The sequence below is a fragment of the Phocoena phocoena genome, chromosome 2, assembly GCF_963924675.1.
Source record: "Phocoena phocoena chromosome 2, mPhoPho1.1, whole genome shotgun sequence".
Taxonomy (NCBI): Eukaryota; Metazoa; Chordata; class Mammalia; order Artiodactyla; family Phocoenidae; genus Phocoena; species Phocoena phocoena.
In genome coordinates, this window is record NC_089220.1 from 114,599,931 (window position 1) to 114,620,496 (window position 20,566).

Consider the following 20,566-nt stretch of genomic DNA (forward strand, 5'->3'; position numbering starts at 1 on the left):
TGAGATTAGGGTGATTGAGATTTTGTGGACCACATTTTGAAGTAGCAAGGCCTATACTACTGTTAATTATTGTAAAAGTAACATTTTAAATTTCTATTCATATGATTATAAAATAGAAAAAAATTTTTACCCTATTCCCAAACCAGTCCCTGGGGATATAATTCTCAAGGACAGCTTTCTAAACCTTTTAAAGTGCACATTCAATATGTCATACAAATTTACTTTTCTTTTTCTAAACACAAAAATGGAATATTGTACATTGCTCAGTAACTTGCTCTTTTCACTTCCATTCCAGTGCACACAGATCTATTATCTTTTTGTGTTTTAAATTGCTGCATAATATTTTAAGTATGGCTACAGCATAATTTATAGGCAGTTTCCTCTTGGGAAAATATAGGTTGTCTTTGCTTTATTGCTTTTCCAAATAATGTGCATGTGAAATTTCTTATTCTTACCCTTTTACACTTGTAGATTTCTTTTGGCTATGTTCCTAAAAGTGGAATTTCTAGGTCCTAGGTCAAGTGCATTTTAAGTTTTGATCAGTTCTGCTAAACTATTCTCACAAAGGTTTTAAGAGAGTTGCCATCTCACTAACATGTTGTGGGCCAGTTCCCCACACCTTTGTTTCCGGATATTACCAGTTTTTAAGATCTTAGCCATTGTGGCAGATTAAAAACAGTCGTTGTATTATGGAGGTTGGATATTTTCTTGTTTTTCAGCCAGTTGTATTCTTTGGCTGAACTCATAAACTGCCCAGTTTTGTTGGATTATTTGTCTTTTGTGGACGTGTATGTTTGCTTATTTACCTTTTATTGTAGGTGTTGCAAATAATTCTATACAGACGTTTTTGTACTTTATGGCTTTTGGGTTTCTAATATTGCTTTAAAAAGGCACATTAATAGTCTATAAAATTTGGATCACCAGCAGCTCTCTTAAGAAGCTCAGATTAAGCTAGATAGAAACATAATATAGAAGGATGAGCCCATTCTTTTAAAAAAATTTTTTATTTTATGTTTTTTTAATTTATTAAAAAATTTATTATTTTTTTGGCCACGTTGGGTCTTAGTCGCGGCACGTGGGCTCCTCTTTAGTTGTGGCGTGAGGGTTCTCTCTCTAGTTGCGGCATGCGGGCTTTCTAGTTGAGGCGCATGGGCTCAGTAGTTGTGGCATGCAGGCTTAGTTGTCGTGCAGTATGTGGGATCTTAGTTCCTCGACCAGAGATCAAACCTGTGTCCCCTGCACTGGAATGAGCCCATTCTTGTGTAGGAAAATTGTCAAACTGAGTTTTGAGACGGAATCTATTTAATTCTATTTCAGATCAAATTCTGAGATAAATAAAATCTAGGCTTTGGAAGTGTGTGTATGTTAATTGGGTTAAAAATGTTTTTTTTTTTTTTTTTGCTGGTTCATCTTTAATAGGCTACTCTTTAATATTGTAAAATCCATTCATCTAATATTTAGCTTTCCCCTAAAATAAGAAGGTTGTCTGCTGAGATTTTTCAAAAAATAGTTGCCTCCCCACTGTACTAATCCTAGGAGTGTCATTCAGCAGCTTGGTTGATCTACCAGGAGAGACTGTCATACTCTTTTGAATTTGGGCCTGTCTGCATACATACGTACATCTAGAACTGTGGTTCTCCACCTCGGCTGCATATTGGAATGCATATGGTAATGCCCAGGTTCTTCCCTTTCGTACCCAGTCCCCTCCTCCACCTCTCCTCCCCCATCTCACTTCTGATGTATTTGGCCTGGGATGTGACCTGCACATCATTTTTTTTTTTTTGGCGGTACGCGGGCCTCTCACTGTCGTGGCATCTCCCGTTGCGGAGCACAGGCTCACGGGCCTAGCCACTCCGTGGCATGTGGGATCTTCCCGGACCGGGTCAGGAACCCGTGTCCGCTGGCATCGGCAGGCGGACTCGCAACCACTGCGCCACCAGGGAAGCCCACACATCAGTTTTTTAAAAGCTCAGGTGATTCTAATGTGCTACCAAAGTTGAGAATCATTTGATCAAATGATAGAGGATGACAGTGCATAAAGTTTCAGCTGGGACAGTTGGCATATTCAGTGCCACTTTTTAAAAATGCAAAAATGGAACTTTGGAGATATTTTCAAAGCAAACACTGCTGCTATAACCCTAAAATGTAATTTTCTTCAAATTACTAAAATATTACACTACTATATTCATATGAGAGTTCTACATATACACTTTACTTTTTTAGAGCCCCCATAGTGGGAAACTGTTTAGAGCATTAGTTCCTAATTCTGGCTGCATATTACTATCATCTGGGGAACTTGAGGTGAAAAATACATGTATCCATGCCCTATTCCAGACAATTGAATCAGAATTGCTGGAGGTGAAGTCCATGTATTGGTATTTTTTCTTTTTAAATTAATTAATATATATATATTTGTTGTTGTTTGTTTGTTTGTTTTGCGGTACGCGGACCTCTCACTGCTGTGGCCCCTCCCGCGGCGGAGCACAGGCTCCGGACGCGCAGGCTCAGCGGCCATGGCTCACGGGCCCAGCCGCTCCGCGGCATGTGGGATCTTCCAGGATTGGGGCACGAACCCGTGTCCCCTGCATCGGCAGGTGGACTCCCAACCACTGCGCCACCAGGGAAGCCCAATATATATATATATTTTATTTTTGGCGGTGTTGGGTCTTCGTTTCTGTGCGAGGGCTTTTTCTAGTTTTGGCAAGCGGGGGCCACTCTTCATCGTGGTGTGCGGGCCTCTCACTATCGCGCTCTCTTGTTGCGGAGCACAGGCTCCAGACGCGCAGGCTCAGTAGTTGTGGCTCATGGGCCTAGTTGCTCCGTGGCATGTGGGATCTTCCCAGACCAGGGCTTGAACCCGTGTCCACTGCATTGGCAGGCAGACTCTCAACCACTGCGCCACCAGGGAAGCCCCATGTATTGGTATTTTAAAGTTCCACAGGAGATTCTAATATGTAGCCAGAATGGGTAAACCGTTGTTTCAGAGTTTATAACTAGAGATGATGTGACATTTTAGATTGCCTTATTGTCCTGAAAGTTAAACGTATCACTGCCAGTAGTATTAATTTTCTAATTATAGTGATTTCTCTCATTAACTGATTTTGTTTGGTTTGTTTATATCCTTAAAAAAAAAAAAGAGGAAGACGAGTAAGAATACGATGAAGAGTTGTTTATTTCATCCAAGAGCTTGAGTTGACTTTCCACTAGAATAATGGATTAGTGAATTTTAATTATGAATTTTGGTAGCATACATAGGTGGGTTTCTCTCCTTTGACGAGTCCCCAACCTAAAGCAATTAAATAAGAATCTTTAAGGGTGCCAGAAGTATAAATTTTTATAAATGTCATCTATTCAGATCCTGTTAAAACTTGTTTTATCTTGGGTCAGGTCACTTAACCTCTCTACTGTCATCTGTAAAATGTATATAATGCTTACCTTACATAAAGTATTAATGTGAGGATTAAATGAAATAATAATGTATATAAAGTGCCTGGCACTAAATAATTTCACATCTGTGTTCTTCTGTTTAGGATTGCCCTTTTGACACTGCACATTTTAAAAATACAATGTTTATTATTTATTTATTTTTAAAATTTATTTTGTTTATTTTTGGCTGTGTTGGGTCTTTGTTGCTGTGCGCGGGTGTTTCTCTAGTTGCGGTGAGTGGGGGCTACTCTTTGTTGTTGTGCCCAGGCTTCTCATTGCATTGGCTTCTCTTGTTGCAGAGCACGGGCTCTAGGCATGCGGGCTTCAGTAGTTGTGGCTCACGGGCTCTAGAGCGCAGGCTCAGTAGTTGCAGTACATGGGCTTAGTTGCTCTGTGGCACGTGGGATCTTCCTGGACCAGGGCTCAAACCCGTGTCCCCTGCACTGGCAGGTGGATTCTTAACCACTGTGCTACCAGGGAAGCCCTTTTATACAGTTTTTAAAGGTTACACCCCATTTACAGTTATTACAAAAGATTGGCTATATTTCCTATATTGTACAATACATCCTTGTAGCCTCTCCCAGTCGTTTGTACCTCCTGGCCCTATGTTGCCCCGACCCCACCGGTAACCACTATTTTGTTCTCTGTATCTGTGAGTCTGCTGCTGTTTTGTTATATTCACTAGTTTGTTGTATTTTTTTAGGTTCCACATATAAGTGATATCACACAGTATTTGTCTTTGACTTATTTCACTTAGCATAATGCCCTCCAAGTACATCCATGTGGTGCTAATGGCAAAATTTCCATTGCATATATATACCACATCTTCTTTATCTGTTCATCTGTTGATGGACACTTAGGTTGCTTCCATATCTTGGCAATTGCAGGTAATGCTGTGCTTAATATTGAGGTGCATGTATCTTTTTGAATTAGCGTTTTTGTGGGGTTTGTTTGTTTGTTTTTCCAGACAAATACCCAGTAATTGATGGGTTATAAGGTATCATTGTACTTTTAACAGTCAGAATTCCATTATAGAGGATCCAGTGCAGGTTAGATTACTTTCATAATTTACATTTTAAATTTATATTTCAGTTTGCATACACTGAATTTATACTTTTGGGTGACAATTTCATGAGTTTTGACAAATGCCTAGAGAATGTAACTGCCACCAGAGTGAACTTACAGAACAGTTCCATCATCACCCTCTAAAAAACCTCCTGTCTTCTACCCCATTTGGTCAACCCCTCCCCCATTAATCCCTGGCAACCAGGGAATTTATACACCATTCCTATAGTTTTGCCTTTTCTACCTTGTCATATGAATGGAATCATGCAATATATAGCCTTTTGAGTCTAGCTTCTTTCACTTAGAATTTGCATTTGAGATTCATACATGTTGTTGTGTATATCAGTAGTTCTTTATTACTGAGTAGTATTACATCCAGTGGATGTACCATGATTTGTTTATCCATTCCGTAGTTGCAGAACATTTAGATTGTTCCCAGTTTTTGCCAGGTACAAATAAAGCTGTTATAAATATCCTCATACAGGTTTTTGGGTGACCATAAGTTTTTGTTTCACTTGGGTAAGTTCCTAATAGTGAGATTTTGGGGTTGTGCTAAGTATATGTTTATCTTTGTAAGAAACTTTGAAACTTTTTTTGTTGGCTGTATTATTTTGCATTCCCACCAGCAGTGTATGAGAGTTCCAGATGCACCACACACACTGCAGCACTTGGGATTGTCAGATTTCTCCCCCTACCCCACCATTCTAATTGGCATGTGGTGATAACATTGTGGCTTCTGTTTGTGTGTCCCAAATGACTAATGATGTTGAGCGTCCTTTCATGTGCTTCTTCATGTCTCTGTATGGATTTTCTTTGGTGAAATGTCTGTTCTGTTTTTATTTTATTTATTTATTTATTTAATTAAATTAATTAATTAATTTATTTTTGCTGCACATGGGCCTCTTCCGCTGCGGAGCACAGGCTCCGGACATGCAGGCTCAGCGGCCACGGCCCACGGGCCCAGCCGCTCCACGGCATGCGGGATCCTCCTGGACCGGGGCACGAACCCGTCACCCCCGTATCGGCAGGTGGACTCTCAACCACTGCACCACCAGGGAAGACCCTATTTTTTTTTTTTAATGATAAAAATAAATATGGGGGTATGGTTTATTAAGCTGTGCCTTAGTACAGGCGCTGGGGCTTGTCCATGGTGCTCTTAATGTACAGAGCGCAGACAATCTGCCGGTTTTTCTTGAGCAACAACACCAGGAAGTTGACGGCTAAGTGGATTTTGTACACAAGCTCATCATCTGTCATTTTTCACGTGGCCAACAGCCACTGCCAGACACAGCACCTTCTTCATCTGGTACTTGATCGTGGACTTCACTTCATCAACTTTGGCCACCATGTTCTCATTGTGGGTTAGCCAGGAAGGGAACTTGCCAGACTTATTCAGCCCTGGGCCCAGGATTTGTGAGATGTGCTAGATCAGAGACTCTGAAGCCAAAAAGGCATCATACTTCTTGGTCAGCTTCTTGACCAGTTTCTTATTCTTAAATTTCTTCAGGGCCTCGATGTCCATGTGGGGGATATCCACAGCCTTGGCCTCATCACGATGCCACTGGTCCCCCAGAACACATACAGAAAACTTGGGGCGGGGAGTGGACTTGAGCCTGAGGGTGCCTGAGAAGCACTTGTTCTTCTGAGGGTCATAGTTCTTCAGGCTGATCTGAAGCTCCACCGTCTCCAAAAACTTCTGGTGCTTGCACTGGTTCCCGTGCAGGACTTCCCGCACCATCTCGTAGAGGGTGTCTTGTGCCGCGATAACTAGAAGAGAGCTTTGCTTATTTTTAGAATTGGGTTTTTGTTTTCTTGTTAGGCTTCAAGTGATTTTTGAAATACGTATTCTAGGTACAAATTATTTGTCAGATGTGTGATTTGCAAATGTTTTCTCTCAGTCTGTGGCATGTCTTTCCCTTCTCTTAAGTGTCTTTTTTATTTTGATAAATTCCAGTTTATCTGTTTTTCTTATAGATTGTACTTCTGGTACCTAAGAACTATTTGCCTAACTCAAGGTCACAAAGATTTTTCTCCCAGAAGTTTTATACTCATATGTTTTACATTTACGTCTGATCCATTACGAATTTTATATGAAGTCTGAGGTATAGGTCAGAGTTGATTTAAAATATATCTGTATGGATGTAGATGGATAGATGTCTTAATTCTTCTAGTATTGTTTGCTGAAAAGATTTTTCCCCCCATTGAATTGTATTAGCACTGTCGTAAAAATCATTTTGCCATACTAGTATGAATCTATTTCTGGCTTCTCTGCTATTCCTTTGACCTGTGTATCTATTCTTTTGCCAGTACTATACCTTTGTAAGTATGTTTTGAAGTCAGGTGGTGTTCCTTTCAAAATTATTTTGGCTATTCTAGTTTTCTTGCTAACCCATAAGTTTTAGAAATATCTTGTTGATATCTACCCCAAAATCCCACTGGGGTTTTGATTGGTATTGAGTTGAATCTTATAGATCAGTTTGGGAAGAATTAATATTTTAACTACATTGAGTCTCCCAACCCATGAAGATGGCATATCTCCAGTTATTTAGGTCTTTTAAAATTTCCTTCACTAGTATTTTGCAGTTTTCAGCATATGTGTACTTTCACATAGTTTGTTAAATTTATACCTAAATACTTCATATTTTGGTGCTGTTGTAAATGGAACTTAAAATTTTTTGGATTTCCATTTATTCATTGCTAGTATGTAAAAAAAATACAGCTGTTTTTTAAAAAAATATTGGTCTGTAGATAACTGATAAGGACCTACTGTATAGCACAGGAAACTCTACTCAGTACTCTGTAATCACATATATGGGATAAGAATCTAAAAAAGAGTGGATATATGTATATGTATAACTGCTTCAGTTTGCTGTACACCTGAAACTAACACAACATGGTAAATCAACTATATTGCAATAAAAATTTAAAAAAATATATTGGTCTTATATTCTGGAACTTGCTGAACTCATTTATTCTAGGAACTTCTTTGTAGGTCCATGGAATTTTCTGCATAGATCATGTCATTTTTAACACAACAGTTGTAATTTTTCTAATAGATTTTCTATTAGCTGTAGTTTTTCTAAGAGATTTTCTGTAATTTAGCTGTAATTTTTCTAATAGATTACCAAATTAAGGAAATTCCCTTCTGTTCCTAATTTGCTGAGAGTTTTTATGAGTACCAGATGTCAAATTTTGTCAGATGCTTTTTTTGCATCCTACTGTTATAATCTTGTAGTTTTTATTTAGGCTGTTAATATGATTATATTTACTGATTTTTTTTTGAATGTTTAAGTAGCTTTGCAATACTGGGATAAACCCCACTTTGTTGTGGTGTAATTATCCTTCTTTTGATATATTGCTAGATTTGATTTCCTAATATTTTGTTGGGGAGTTTTACATCTTTGCTCATGTAGTAGTTTCTTATAATGTTTTTTGTCTGATTTTGATATCAGGGTGATGCTGGTCTTATAATAGGAATTGGGAAGTGTTTCCTCCTGTTTTCTGTAAGAGATTGTGTAGAATTGATATTTTTGGGTTCCTTAAACCAGGGGTCCCCAACCCCCAGGTCCGATATGGGTCTGCGGCCTGTTAGGAACTAGGTCTCACAGCAGGAGGTGAGTGGCAGGTAAGCATTACCACCTGAACCATCCATAAATTGTCTTCCACAAAACTGGTCCCTAGTGCCCAAAAGGTTGGGGACCGCTGTATTAAACGGTTAGTAGAATTTACCAGTGAAACTATTTGGGTCTTGAGTTTTCTTTGTGCAGAGATTTTAAATACTCATTCAGTTTGTTTAATAGATATAGGGATGTTCATATTATCCATTTCTTCTTCAGTGAATTTTAGTAGTTAGTGACTTTTAAGAAAATTGGTCTGTTTTATCTACATTGTGAATTCCTGGTCATTTGGGTCTCTTTTCTCTTGGTTAGTCTTTGCTAGAGTTCTGTTGATCTTTAGTACTAGTTTTGGTTTCATTTATTTTCTCTTGGTTTTCTATCTTCAGTTTTATTGACTTCTCTTTGTATTATTTCTTCTGCTTGCTTTAGATATAGTTTGCTTTTTTTTTTTTAAAAAAAAAAGCATTTATCTTTCTACATTTCTTATGTAAGCATTTAGTAGAATAAATTTCCTCCTTAACAGTTACATTTTACAAATTTTGATGTGTTGTATTTTCATTTTCTTCAGTTCAGGTTGTTTTCTAATTTTCTTCAAGACTTCCTTGTTGGCCCTTGGGTTATTTGATAGAAGATGGTTTATTTTCGGAATAGTCTGTCTCCTTGTTAAATGGATTACTGAGAGAGGAGCATTGAAATCTCCAAGTATAATTGTGAATTTGTCTGTTTTTCTTTCATTTTTAACAGTTTTTGCTTTATTTATTATGAGGCTTTGTTGTTAAGTGCATGTTTTCTTAGTAACTTGACCTTTCCATTGTGAGGTTTTTTTTTTTATCACTGGTAAATTTTCTTGTTTTGAAGTTTACTTTGAGAAATATAGCCCCTGCAGCTTTTGTTTGATTAGTGTTTTGCATGATATGTCTTTTTTCATCCTTTTACTTTTAGTCTCTATGTGTCATTATATTGGAAAATGAGTTGTTATAAACAACATATAGTTTTGCCTTTAAAAAAAAAACTAAGCTCTCTGTCTCTTATTTAGCAGCATAAAGATTTCTTTTTTAAAAATTAAGGTATAATTGACATATGACATCAGTTTCAGGTATACAGCGTAATAATTTGGTATTTGTATAGTTATCTGTCTTTTAAGTGGGTTTTTTTCCTTCACTTTTTACATTTAATGTAATTATTGATGTGGTTGAATTTTGGTCTTTTAAATTATTTTTCTCTTTGGTCCTCCTTTTCTGCTTTCTTTTGGATTGGATTTTGAAAATATTCTACTTCATGTATCTATTGGTGTTTTTTTTCCCCCCAAGAATGGCTTATTATTAGAAATTATGTTAACATAATTTATCTCATTAATAGGTTTAAAAAAGATCAACAATGTGATCATTTCCTTTGATATTGTAACAGCATTTGATAAAGGTCAACATCTGTTTCTGATTTTTAAGGTCTTAATTAAATGAAAATAGTTGGATATTTCATTGGACTTTTAATACATACATATACTTTAAACCAAAAGCTAGTATCACACAAAATGATCAATCTCTATTGGTGTTTTTAGCCATCTCTCATTTTTTTCTTTTTAAGTGGTTGCTCTAAGGATTATAATATAAATATTTCACTCTTCACAGTCTACTTAGAGTCGATACTTTACCACTCCAAGTGAAACATAGAAACCTTATAGCTATATAGATGACCTTTCTATCAGTCCCTTTATACTGTCGTTGTCATATGTGTTACATCTAACCCTTCACCTTACCATGACATGTTATAATTTTTGGTTTCAACAGTTTTGTATATATTTCAGAAACATAAGAAGAGAAGAATAGTCTATGATATTTACTCATTTACCATTTCTGTTGCTCTTCCTTGTTTCTTGAAATTCCAGGTTACCCTCTGGTACCATTTGCTTTCTGTCTGAAGAACTTTTAGCATTTCCTTTAGAGCAGGTCTGCTGGCAATGAGTTCTCTTGGTTTTCTTTTGTCTGAGAGTATCCTTGTCTTCATTCCTGAACTATACTTTGACTGAGTATAGAAGTCTAGGCTGATAGCTTTTGATATTATCCCACAGGGCCCTGAGACTTCTTATTTTTGTGTGTGTATATATATATATATATATATATATACATACATACATACACACACACACACACAATTTTATTGTTATTGACATATCTTTAAGTTCACTGACTGCTGTCATCTCCTTTCTGCTGTTGAGCCCATCGAGTGATCTTAGGGTTTTTTAGTTCTAAAGTTTTCCATTTGGTTCTTTTTTATAATTTGAGCTTCTTTCCTAAGAATTTCTTTCATTCATTTTAAGATGTTCACCCTTACCCAATGTATCATGTTTTTAACAGCTGCTTTAAAAGTCTTTGTCTGATAATTCTAATATCTGGGTCATCTTGGGGTCAGAATCAAATAATTGTCTTCTCTGTTGATAATTGATCAGATTTTTGTTGTTCTTGCTTTGGTAATTTCAGATTCTGTCCTGGATGTTTGGAATGTTGTGTGAGATTCTGCGTCCTCTTAAAATCCTTTAGAGAGTGGTGAGGATCTTTTGTTTTAGTAAATAAGTCAACCCAGTTAGGTTCTACCTGAAAGTTCTTTCTCACTTTATGTACAGATTTGGTTCCATTATCTGTTCAGTTTTCAAAGTCTTTGCTATATTGAGTTTGCCCCTCCCATTCCCACTTAGGTTGATCTAGGATTTGGGCAGTGGTTTATATCATAGTTCTGGTTCTGGTTCTGGAAGCCTCTCCTATTCTTTGGCTGTGTTCCACACATGTATAGCTTACATGTGAGCCCAGGACTTGGTTCATACACAGAATTAGGAATCTACTTCTCCGTCTCTCCTTTCAGTGATTTCCTCTACACTCTTATCTCCCAGTGGCCCTTTCCTTCATTCCTCTAGCCAGATGCACGGAGTTCTCTCAGTTTTAGTTTCCTGCCTGTCATGCCTTGAGGTGAAGTGGCAAGAGAAAAAAAGAAAAGAAAATAATAGGGATTCTCCCACACTCTTTTTTTTTTTCCACACCGGGGTTCGTCTTCCTGGTTCCTGTGTTCAGAGCAGTCTGTTTTCTCTTGGGGTTTTCTGTGGTCTGCAGTAGTGTAGTTACATGGCTGGGACTGGCCTCAGGGCAGGGCTGGGAGAAAGAAACAAGGGAAAAAGGAAAAAAGTATTCTCCCCACCTCCAGGAGCCTTTTGCCTTAGTCCTCTGGCCAAGAAGATGCACTTGTTTCAGCTTTTGCTGGTTGTGCCTACTATACAGTATGCCTATTTGGCCTACCCTTGTGTCAAAACCAGGAAATGAAGGAGAAAAAACAAGCCGATACTCACCATCATCTTATTTGTTGTTTTTCACTGCTCTCCCCAATCTGCCTGCTGTTATTTAATGTTCAGAGTATTTTGTATTTTGTCCAGAGTTTTTAGTTGTAATGGTGGGAGAGAGTTGTGTTTATTACTCCATCTTGGTCAGGACCAGAAGACAGATTGTTCTGTTTTTAAATAAAAATAAACATTATTGGTATGACTAAAGGTACCCATTTTTAAGTGTATAGTTTGAGTTTTGATAAATGTATTCCCTCATATAACCAGCCATCACATTCAAGAAGTAGAACATTTTTCAGTCTCTCAGAAAGCTCACTTGTGCCTCTTAGCTTTCTGCCATCCTCTCTTCATCCTGCCCTGAATTACCCTTTGGTGGAGGATATAAAGGATATTTAGACATATGACTAGTAGTTAAATGAGCTCTTTAATATTCCTTTGGATTGTCCTATATAGAATAAACGAAGGAATATTAGATCCAGATTGTCCTAGGTGAGAATTCACAACTATCCCATTTAAAATATCAGCTTTAAAAATTTTATTTATTTAATTTATTTTGGCTGCAGTGGGTTTTAATTGTGGCATGCGGGATCTTCGTTGGCCACATGTGTGATATTTAGTTGCGGCATGTGAACTCGTAGTTGCAGCATGCATGTGGGATCTAGTTCCCTGACCAGGGAATCAAACCCAGGCCCCCTGCATTGGGAGAGCGGAGTCTTTCCCACTGGACCACCAGGGAAGTCCCCACAACTGTTCCACTAAATTAGCTGCATGATATTGGGTAGTTTTTGTAACCTTTTGGAGCCTAGTCATAGTTTTCTCATATTTAAAATGGGAGGTAAGTATATTTACCTTACAGAATGCTTTGAGAGTTAAACGAGATGTATAAAATACATACCTTATACAGGGTCTGGAATACAGTAGATGCACAATAAATGTCATTCCCCCATCACCTTTCCATTTATGTGCAATGCACGTAAATGACCTGAGCCAGCTGCATTAAGATAGTGACCCAAATATATTTATTTAGTATTGTGAAACAGCCTCTGACCTATAGTGTAGAGCCCTGGCAGAATGTAGATATTCCGGCATCATCGTGTGGTTTAGCCAGATTTTCCAGTAGTGTCCTATTGGGAAAAACTTTTGAGCATGTACCTCCAATACATTATTAAACACATTACACCTACAGAGAAAATTTTAAACAGCTAAAATCGGAAAAGTTGTCATGTTTTCTTCATCCTGAGGGATGAGTAGTCTAATGTTCTGAATCTCTTTGGTGATGAGCACATTTGGGGGTGGAACCTAGGAATCTGTTTTTTTTTTTTTTTTTTTTTTTTTTTTTTTTTTTTTTTTTAGGAATCTGTTTTTAACAGAAGATTCCATAGTAATTTTTGAAGGACGAATAACAGGTTTGGAAACCTCTGGATCAGACCAGTTTTAGTTAATTAATTTTTAATCTTTTGGCTGCTGCCATTCGGCATGTGGGATCTTAGTTCCCCAAACAGGGATTGAACCCACGCCTCCTGCATTGGCAGCACAGAGTCTTAATCACTGCACCACCAGGGAAGTCCCGAGACCAATTTTTGAACTCAGACACAGAAAAGGTATTTAGCAATATTAAGTCAAAGAGGGCATTTCCCCTCCTCTCCCTTTTTTCTCTTTGCAAGTTGAGAATTAACAATTCCTGAAACATTTTCCCCCAAGTGTGCTGTCTAGTGGCAGAGATTATATCATGCATTGGATGCCGCAAAGTTATATTTGCAAAATCCCAGTGGATGCGACTAGACTTAATTTTCCCAATTAATGGGATTATTGCCCTTATTTTACATATGACTAAATGAATAACTCAATTGTAGGCAAATCCTATTGTAAAAACCTGTTGTATCATATTTCTGGACACTTGACAATGTCTATATTCTGTACAAATATTACAACTTAGCGTCAGCTAATAGGTTCCTTTTCACATATTAATTCTTCTAGATTGGGAGTGTCTTTCTCAAGTGCTGTGTTAAAGGAGGATTCTTAAGGGAGTCTGGGTTCAAGAAGTAAGGAATACCTGGATGGATTAGCAAAATGTGCCTGGAGTGGAGGGTTGGGACTTATAATGTCTGCATCTTCGATTTTTTTGCCAAAGGGGAAGTGGATGTATGTGACTTTTTCTGTGAAAAATGGTATTATTGAGAATAATTGATAGGGATTTCTTTCATGACTTTTATACAGGATTACTTTTTAACTAAATCAGTAGTTAACTAATATTCTTGTCTAACTATGGGGAAATAAAAGTAGTTTATATACGGAGACCTTTTTTTTTTTTTTTTTTTTTTTGAGACCTTTTTTATAATGTTATTTGATGTAATAAAGTCATACATGAAATACAAATAAGCAGACTCAGGTTTGACTTTCACTTCTGACATTGTAACTAGTTCTAGTATCTTTGAATGAGTTGGGTTTCATCCATCTCTTAGGCCCTGTTGCCTTTTTTTGTTTTTTAATTTATTTTTGGCTGCATTGGGTCTTCGTTGCTGTGCGTGGGCTTTCTCTACTTGCGGCGAGCGGGAGCTACTCTTCGTTGTGGTACGCGGGCTTCTCATTGCGGTGGCTTCTCTTGTTGCGGAGCACAGGCTCTAGGTGCGCAGACTTCTGTAGTTGTGGCACGTGGGCTCAGTAGTTGTGGCACACGGGCTTAGTTGCTCCGCGGCATGTGGGATCTTCCTGGACCAGGGGTCAAACCTGTGTCCCCTGCGTCAGCAGGCGGACTCTCAACAACTGCACCACCAGGGAAGGCCCCCCCACCATTGCCTTTAAAAAAAATTAATTTTTATTTATTTTATTTTTGGGTGCGTTGGGTCTTTGTGCTGCACGCAGGCTTTCTCTACTTGCGGCGAGCGGGAGCTACTCTTCGTCGCGTTGCCCAGGCTTCTCATTGCAGTGGCTTGTCTTGCCCGGAGCACGGGCTCTAGGCGCGCGGACTTCAGTAGTTGTAGCACATGGGCTCAGTAGTTGTGGCTCGCGGGTTCTAGAGTGCAGGCTCAGTAGTTGTGGCGCACGGGTTTAGTTGCTCCTTGGTATGTGGGATCTTCCTGGACCAGGGCTTGAACCCATGTTCCCTGCATTGGCAGGCAGATTCTTAACCACTGCGCCACCAGGGAAGTCCCCAGCCAAGGGCCTCCCCACCCCATTGCCTTTTTTTTTTTCTTCTTGGATCTTTTATTTTTATTTTTTTAAACATCTTTATTGGCCCATTGCCTTTTGAGTTAAAATTCTGCTCACTAGTTTCAAGGGAAATGGAAGTATTTGTGACATCATTGAATGATAAGGCAGTCAACTTTGGGCTTATTTCATGGTGGTAGTCTTTCTTTCTAGAAACGAAATAGCAGCTGAAGATTATATTCTATAAATTATTTCATAGTACAGATATTTTGTTGTTTTCATTAAATATGTCTGAAGGACCTTCTGAATTAAAAATGGTTTGGATTCATTTGAACTATTTATTACGTAAAATTTTAGAAATTTTATTGATTTACAGTGTGCCGATGCGGCAGTCTGTTAAATCTAATTGCAAAAAGGTTCACTTTAATTAGCGCTTAATTATACAGTAGTTTTTCATTTTTTTTTCTTGGCTTATTTTGAATTCTACTTTAGAATCCCATAGAAACCTGACATATTAGTGTGACAAACTATTTTTAAATAGTCTTGATCTTATAATTAAAACTTTGTATTTTCCTTTTTTAAAAATTTATTTATTTTTTGTACAGCAGGTCTTCTTAGTTATCTGTTTTATACATATTAGTGTATATGTGTCAATCCCAATCTCCCAATTCATCCCCCCACACACACCTTTCCCCCCTTGGTGTCCTCCATAAAAAGTTTGTATTTTCTTAGGGGAATAAAGAAATACCTTAGGAAAGGAAATTTGGGTGGGGTGTTGTAGAACTTTAAATTCAACCTAAAAATTCACTAAATGTCAGTGAAGTGCTATTACCTTAAAATGACTTTTTTTCCCCCTTCTTTAGAATCCAGCAACTATCACAAGAATACTCCTTAGCCACTTCAATTGGGATAAAGAGAAGCTAATGGAAAGGTAAGGAACTATATTGTCAGCTTTATACTTAGAAGTAACACAGAGAGCCTGTTGAACTGAATTTATGAGACACAAGTAAGTATGTGAACAAACCAGTGTACAAGTGGTATTTGCTTTAATGTATTCCCCATCTGTAAGTTTTGCAATAAACTTAGTGTTAAGGGAGCTCAGGCTTAATATTTCTCCATTTATTTTGGAGGTGAGGTGTGGGGGCTCTGCTTCTGTGTCTTCTAAAATATATCCTCTTGAGTACTGAGAACTAAATATACGTAAAGGGCTTGATATATTCTTGGAGCACATGAATAAGATCTTCCTTTAATTACTTAAAACCTTCATGCCCATAAACCTTTAAATCTACCTTAGGTGTAATAATGACATTTCTTCAGTAAAAACAAAGAAGTTGCTCAGGGTATCCTTGCCACCAAAACAGCTGTTTGGACTGACTGGTTTGTTCTCTGGTTTCTGTGCAGGATTAAATTCCATCGGGTATTTTCTCTCTGGAAATGTTTCTGGTTCCAAAAGGGAAGAAATTACTGGGACTGGAGAATGGTAATAATAGTGCCATTCTTTATCTTTTTCTCTTCCTTTAATTGGAAATTTGGGGCACTTTGTGGTAGGGTGAGAGCCTTTATTCTATCAGCCTTATTCTGTCAGTCTAAAATTAGCAATTCTAATTTTAATTTTAAAATTACAACTAGTTTTTGTTATGAACTGAGAACCCAAATATTATGAGAAGTAAATGGAAAATATTTCCCGTTTGATTTTTAAAATCAAAAGCACTTTGCAAAACAGATATTAAGTAATAACAAGAATATTACCCAGTTTCTCACATCTTGCACCCCAGCTACAATTTAATAGTAACAACAATAATTCTTAATTATTGAGTCCAGGCATTGGACTCAATTAAATAATGCCAGGCATTATTTAATTTTATCCAGGTGATAGCTTCATGGAGCTACAAATTATCCCCACTTAACTGATACGGAAATTAAGAGCTTGATGTGTTTATCTCAGTTTTGTAACGCAAGGAGTTAGCACTCAAACTCAGGTTTGTTGGACTCCAAAGCTTATGTTCTTAAACACATACTATACAGCTTTCCCAAGGTTCATGAAGAATAAAATCCTTGACTAGTGTGATTTTTCTTTTTTTTCTTTTTCCCGTGGAGCTGACTGCCTTTTTTGAAGTCAGTGGTATTTCTTAATTTTGCTCATATTTATTTTCAGACTTACTTTGTGACACAGAAAGTTTACGAAAAAAGTAGTTTTCATTGTTTACATCTGATAATCTTCTACTGAACTAGACTTATTTACAGTTTGTTTCTTATTAATATATCTCTCCAAAGACATTCTCAAGTTTGTCCTACAACACTGTTGACACTGCTGAAAGCATTTTTCAATTAAATATTGTAGAACTTAAGTGTGATGAGTATGAATTGAAAATTAGGCAGCTTCTGGGAACTTCTAATGTGAATGAACTTTTCAGTTTCTCCTTGTAATTTCAGTTTCTGTTTTACATCTTCTGGAGATATGTTATTGGGTACTTGTAAATCTTTAAATAGTGTTTTTAAATCATTATGCAATATCTTTTTGTGTCATTTAATGAGTTTCACATTACTATATCCTATGTTGTCTGATAGTAGCACTGCTACACTTTATTTCATAATTACTAATATGTTTATATTTCACTACTGATTTACCTTAATTTGTGCTTTATATTTACCGTGTTTTCTGTTTGGTTAGTTTCTTGGCTACTTTCTTGGTTTGATCAAGTTTTCTTTCCCTTTTTCCCCCTGTTATAATTTCAAAGTTATATATTTTATTTTAGCTTTTCTAGGGGTCACCCTTACAATTTGTATATGCATAGTTATATGTATATGTATATGCAAAGTTTATAACAATATTTTTTCACACTGTTTATATCCATGCCCTGCATAAGACAAAAACTGTAGCATACTTTTCTTCTCTGTTCATTCCCTCTCAGTTGGATAAGTTGATAATATTTGAATTTTTCATTTCATGTTAAGCGTTTTTACTATCAGTGTATTTAACTTCTGTTTTTTTTTGGCTAATTTGTTTCTTGCATCCTACTGTTTTCTCCAGATGTACTTTTTTTCCCTCTAGAATAATACATCCTTTAGTCATTTAAGTCAGGTTTCATATGTGATCAGTTTTTGAGTGCTCTAAGAGAAATCCTTAATATTCTGAAATTTTGGAGTAGGTTTTGAAAACGTAGCTAGTTGGGCACTTTAAGTATGAAGACTCATGTTTTTGGTTTGGGAAATTCTTATCTGTTATTTCTTTAATATTATCTTTTCTCCATTCTCTTGGTGCTTTCTAGAATTCCTGTTGGTTACATGTTGAAACTTCTGGATTTTTTTCACCTTTTTTCAAAATGCTTCTTCTGTACTTGTCTTTCTACTTTGGTCTGTGAAAGTTCCTCAGGTTTACCTTTAATTCACTAACTTGCTTTTTTTTCTGCCTCCATTCTGCTATTTAGCCATCTTGAATTGTTTATTTCAACCGTATCCAACATATTCATTTTATTCGTTTTGTGGATGCTGTCTCTCGACATATAACTGTTACACTAGAGTTTTCTTCTAGACTGTTTATCAATAAATAAAGAGAGGATTTAAAATATGAATTGGTATTTGGTGTACCCTTCAGAGTGTATTATTTTCAAATTGATCACATTCTGGGCTGTAATAAATTCCAAGAAAAATTGATATGTGTTCTATTTTCACTCTTGCAAAAAACTCTTAGAATCCCAAAATGAAATTATTAAAATAATTAGAACTAAATAATGAGAGGACAAATATGGGATGTAGCTGAAGAGATACAGGGAGATTTACAGTCTTAGTATCTGTAAGAAAAAAGATAAATAGGTGGTAGAAAACAAAGTGAGGCTTTGAAACAGGAAGTTAGAAAAATAAACCCAAAGAGAGTAGAATAGGTATTTAAGATGAAAGCAATATTAATGAATTAGAGAACAAAAATAAATAAAGCAGAAAGATGGATCTTTGAAATGGATTTTTAAAAAGGGAAATATCAAGAGAATGAGAAAACAAGCCACAGACAGGGAGAAAATATTTGCAAAAGATATCTGTTAGCCAATATATACAAAGAATTCTTGGAACTCAACAGTAAGAAAAAGAACCAATTTTAAAATGAGCAAAAATCTTAATAGATACCTCACTAAAGAAGATACACAGATGTCAAATAAGCGTATGAAGATATATTTAACATCATACATCATCATTAGGACACTGCTAATTAGAATGAAATTGCTAGTTAAAATTACCACTACACACCTATTAGAATAGCCAAAATCCAAAACACAGGGACTTCACTGGCAGTCCAGTGGTTAAGACTCCCAGCTTCCACTGCAGGGGCCATGGGTTTGATCCCTGGCTGGGGGACTAAGGTCCTACATGCTGCGCAGTGTGGCCAAGGGAGAAAAAAAAAATTCAAAACACACCACCAAATACTGATGAGGATGTGGAGCAACAGGAACTCTCACTCATTGCTGGTGGGACTGCAAAATGGTGCAGCCACTTTGCTTCCAATTTGGCAGTTTCTTACCATACAGTCCAGTCATGCGTTTTGGTATTTACCCAAATGAGTTGAAAGCTTAAGCCCACCAAGACCTGCACATGGATATTCATAGCATCTTTAGTCATAATTGCTAAAACTTGGAACAGTCAAGATGTCCTTCAGTAGGTGAATGGGTGAATAAACTGTGGCACATCCAGACAATGGAATGTAATTCATTGCTAAAAAGAAATGAGCTATCAAGCCATAAAAAGACATGGAAGAACCTTAAATGCATATTACTAAGTGGAAGCAGCCAATCTAAAAAGGTTGCATACTGTATGATTCCAACTATATGACATGCTGGAAAAGGCAAAATTATGGAAATAATGAAAAGATCATGGTTAGAGGGAGGGAAGGATGAGTATGTGGATCAAAAGGGATTTTTAGGGTGGTGAAAGTGTTCTGTATGAAACTGTTATGATGGGTATATGTCACTATACATTTGTCTAAACCCATAGAATGTACAACCCTAAAACTGACCCCTAATGTAAATAAACTATGGACTTGGGTGATAATGATGTGTCAGTGTAGGTTCATTGATTGCATCAAATGTACCACTCTTACGTGAGGTGTTGATGGTGGAGGAGGTTGTGTTGTGTGTGTGTGTGGCGGCGGGGTATATGGGAAACCTCTGTAATTTCTGCTTAGTTTTGGTTTGAGCTTGAAACTGCCATTAAAAAAGTAGGACTTCCCTGGTGGTGCAGTGGTTAAGAATCCGCCTGCCAATGCAGGGGACATGGGTTTGAGCCCTAGTCCAGGAAGATCTCACATGCCTAGGAGCAGCTGAGCCCGTGCACCGCAACTACTGAGCCTGCACTCTAGATCCCGCGTGCCACAACTACTGAAGCCCACACACCTAGAGCCCGTTCTCCACAACAAGAGAAGCCACCACAATAAACCGGCGCACCGCAACGAACAGTAGCCCCCGCTCGCTGCAACTAGAGAAAGCCCATGCGTAGCAGCGAAGACCCAACGCAGCCATAAATAAATGAATGAATGGATGAATGAATGAATAAATAAAAGTAAAGTCTATTTTGAAAAAAGGGAGGTAAATAAACCATTGGCAAATGTGATTCGGTAGGAGGAAAAGGCACAAATAAACAATATTGGAAATAATGCATAATTATGGTTAGGAAAAATATTTCAAAATTTTAAATTAATACTGTGTATACCACTTTTACCATTAAGTTTGAAAGCTTAGAAATAGAAATTACCGCTCCCCCCCCCAAAAAATGTGAAAACAACTGTGGAAAAATGTAATAAATACACTAAAAGATCCCTCTCCTTCCCGCAAAAGCACTAGATGATTTTATGGGCAAGTTCTGTCTTAATAAACCTTTAAGGAACTGCTAGTTTTTCTAGTTCTGAAAAACTATTTCAGAACATAGAAAAAGATAGGACATCATTAATTCATGTTAGCCAAATCAGAATAACCCTGGTTACAAAATATGACAAAGACAGCAT

At 37.1% G+C, this 20,566-nt stretch overlaps 1 protein-coding gene and 1 pseudogene across 1 annotated transcript in view; one reads left to right on the forward strand and one right to left on the reverse strand.

The window, feature by feature from the left end:
* ARIH1 (ariadne RBR E3 ubiquitin protein ligase 1) overlaps nucleotides 1-20,566 on the forward strand; it is a 117,249-nt gene that overhangs the window by 29,135 nt on the left and 67,548 nt on the right. The window contains exon 2 of the mRNA XM_065871591.1: nucleotides 15,444-15,511. Coding sequence (XP_065727663.1) covers nucleotides 15,444-15,511 — 68 coding nt within the window. The remainder of the gene's footprint in view (nucleotides 1-15,443; nucleotides 15,512-20,566) is intronic.
* LOC136119366 (large ribosomal subunit protein uL1 pseudogene) lies at nucleotides 5,614-6,144 on the reverse strand (annotated as a pseudogene).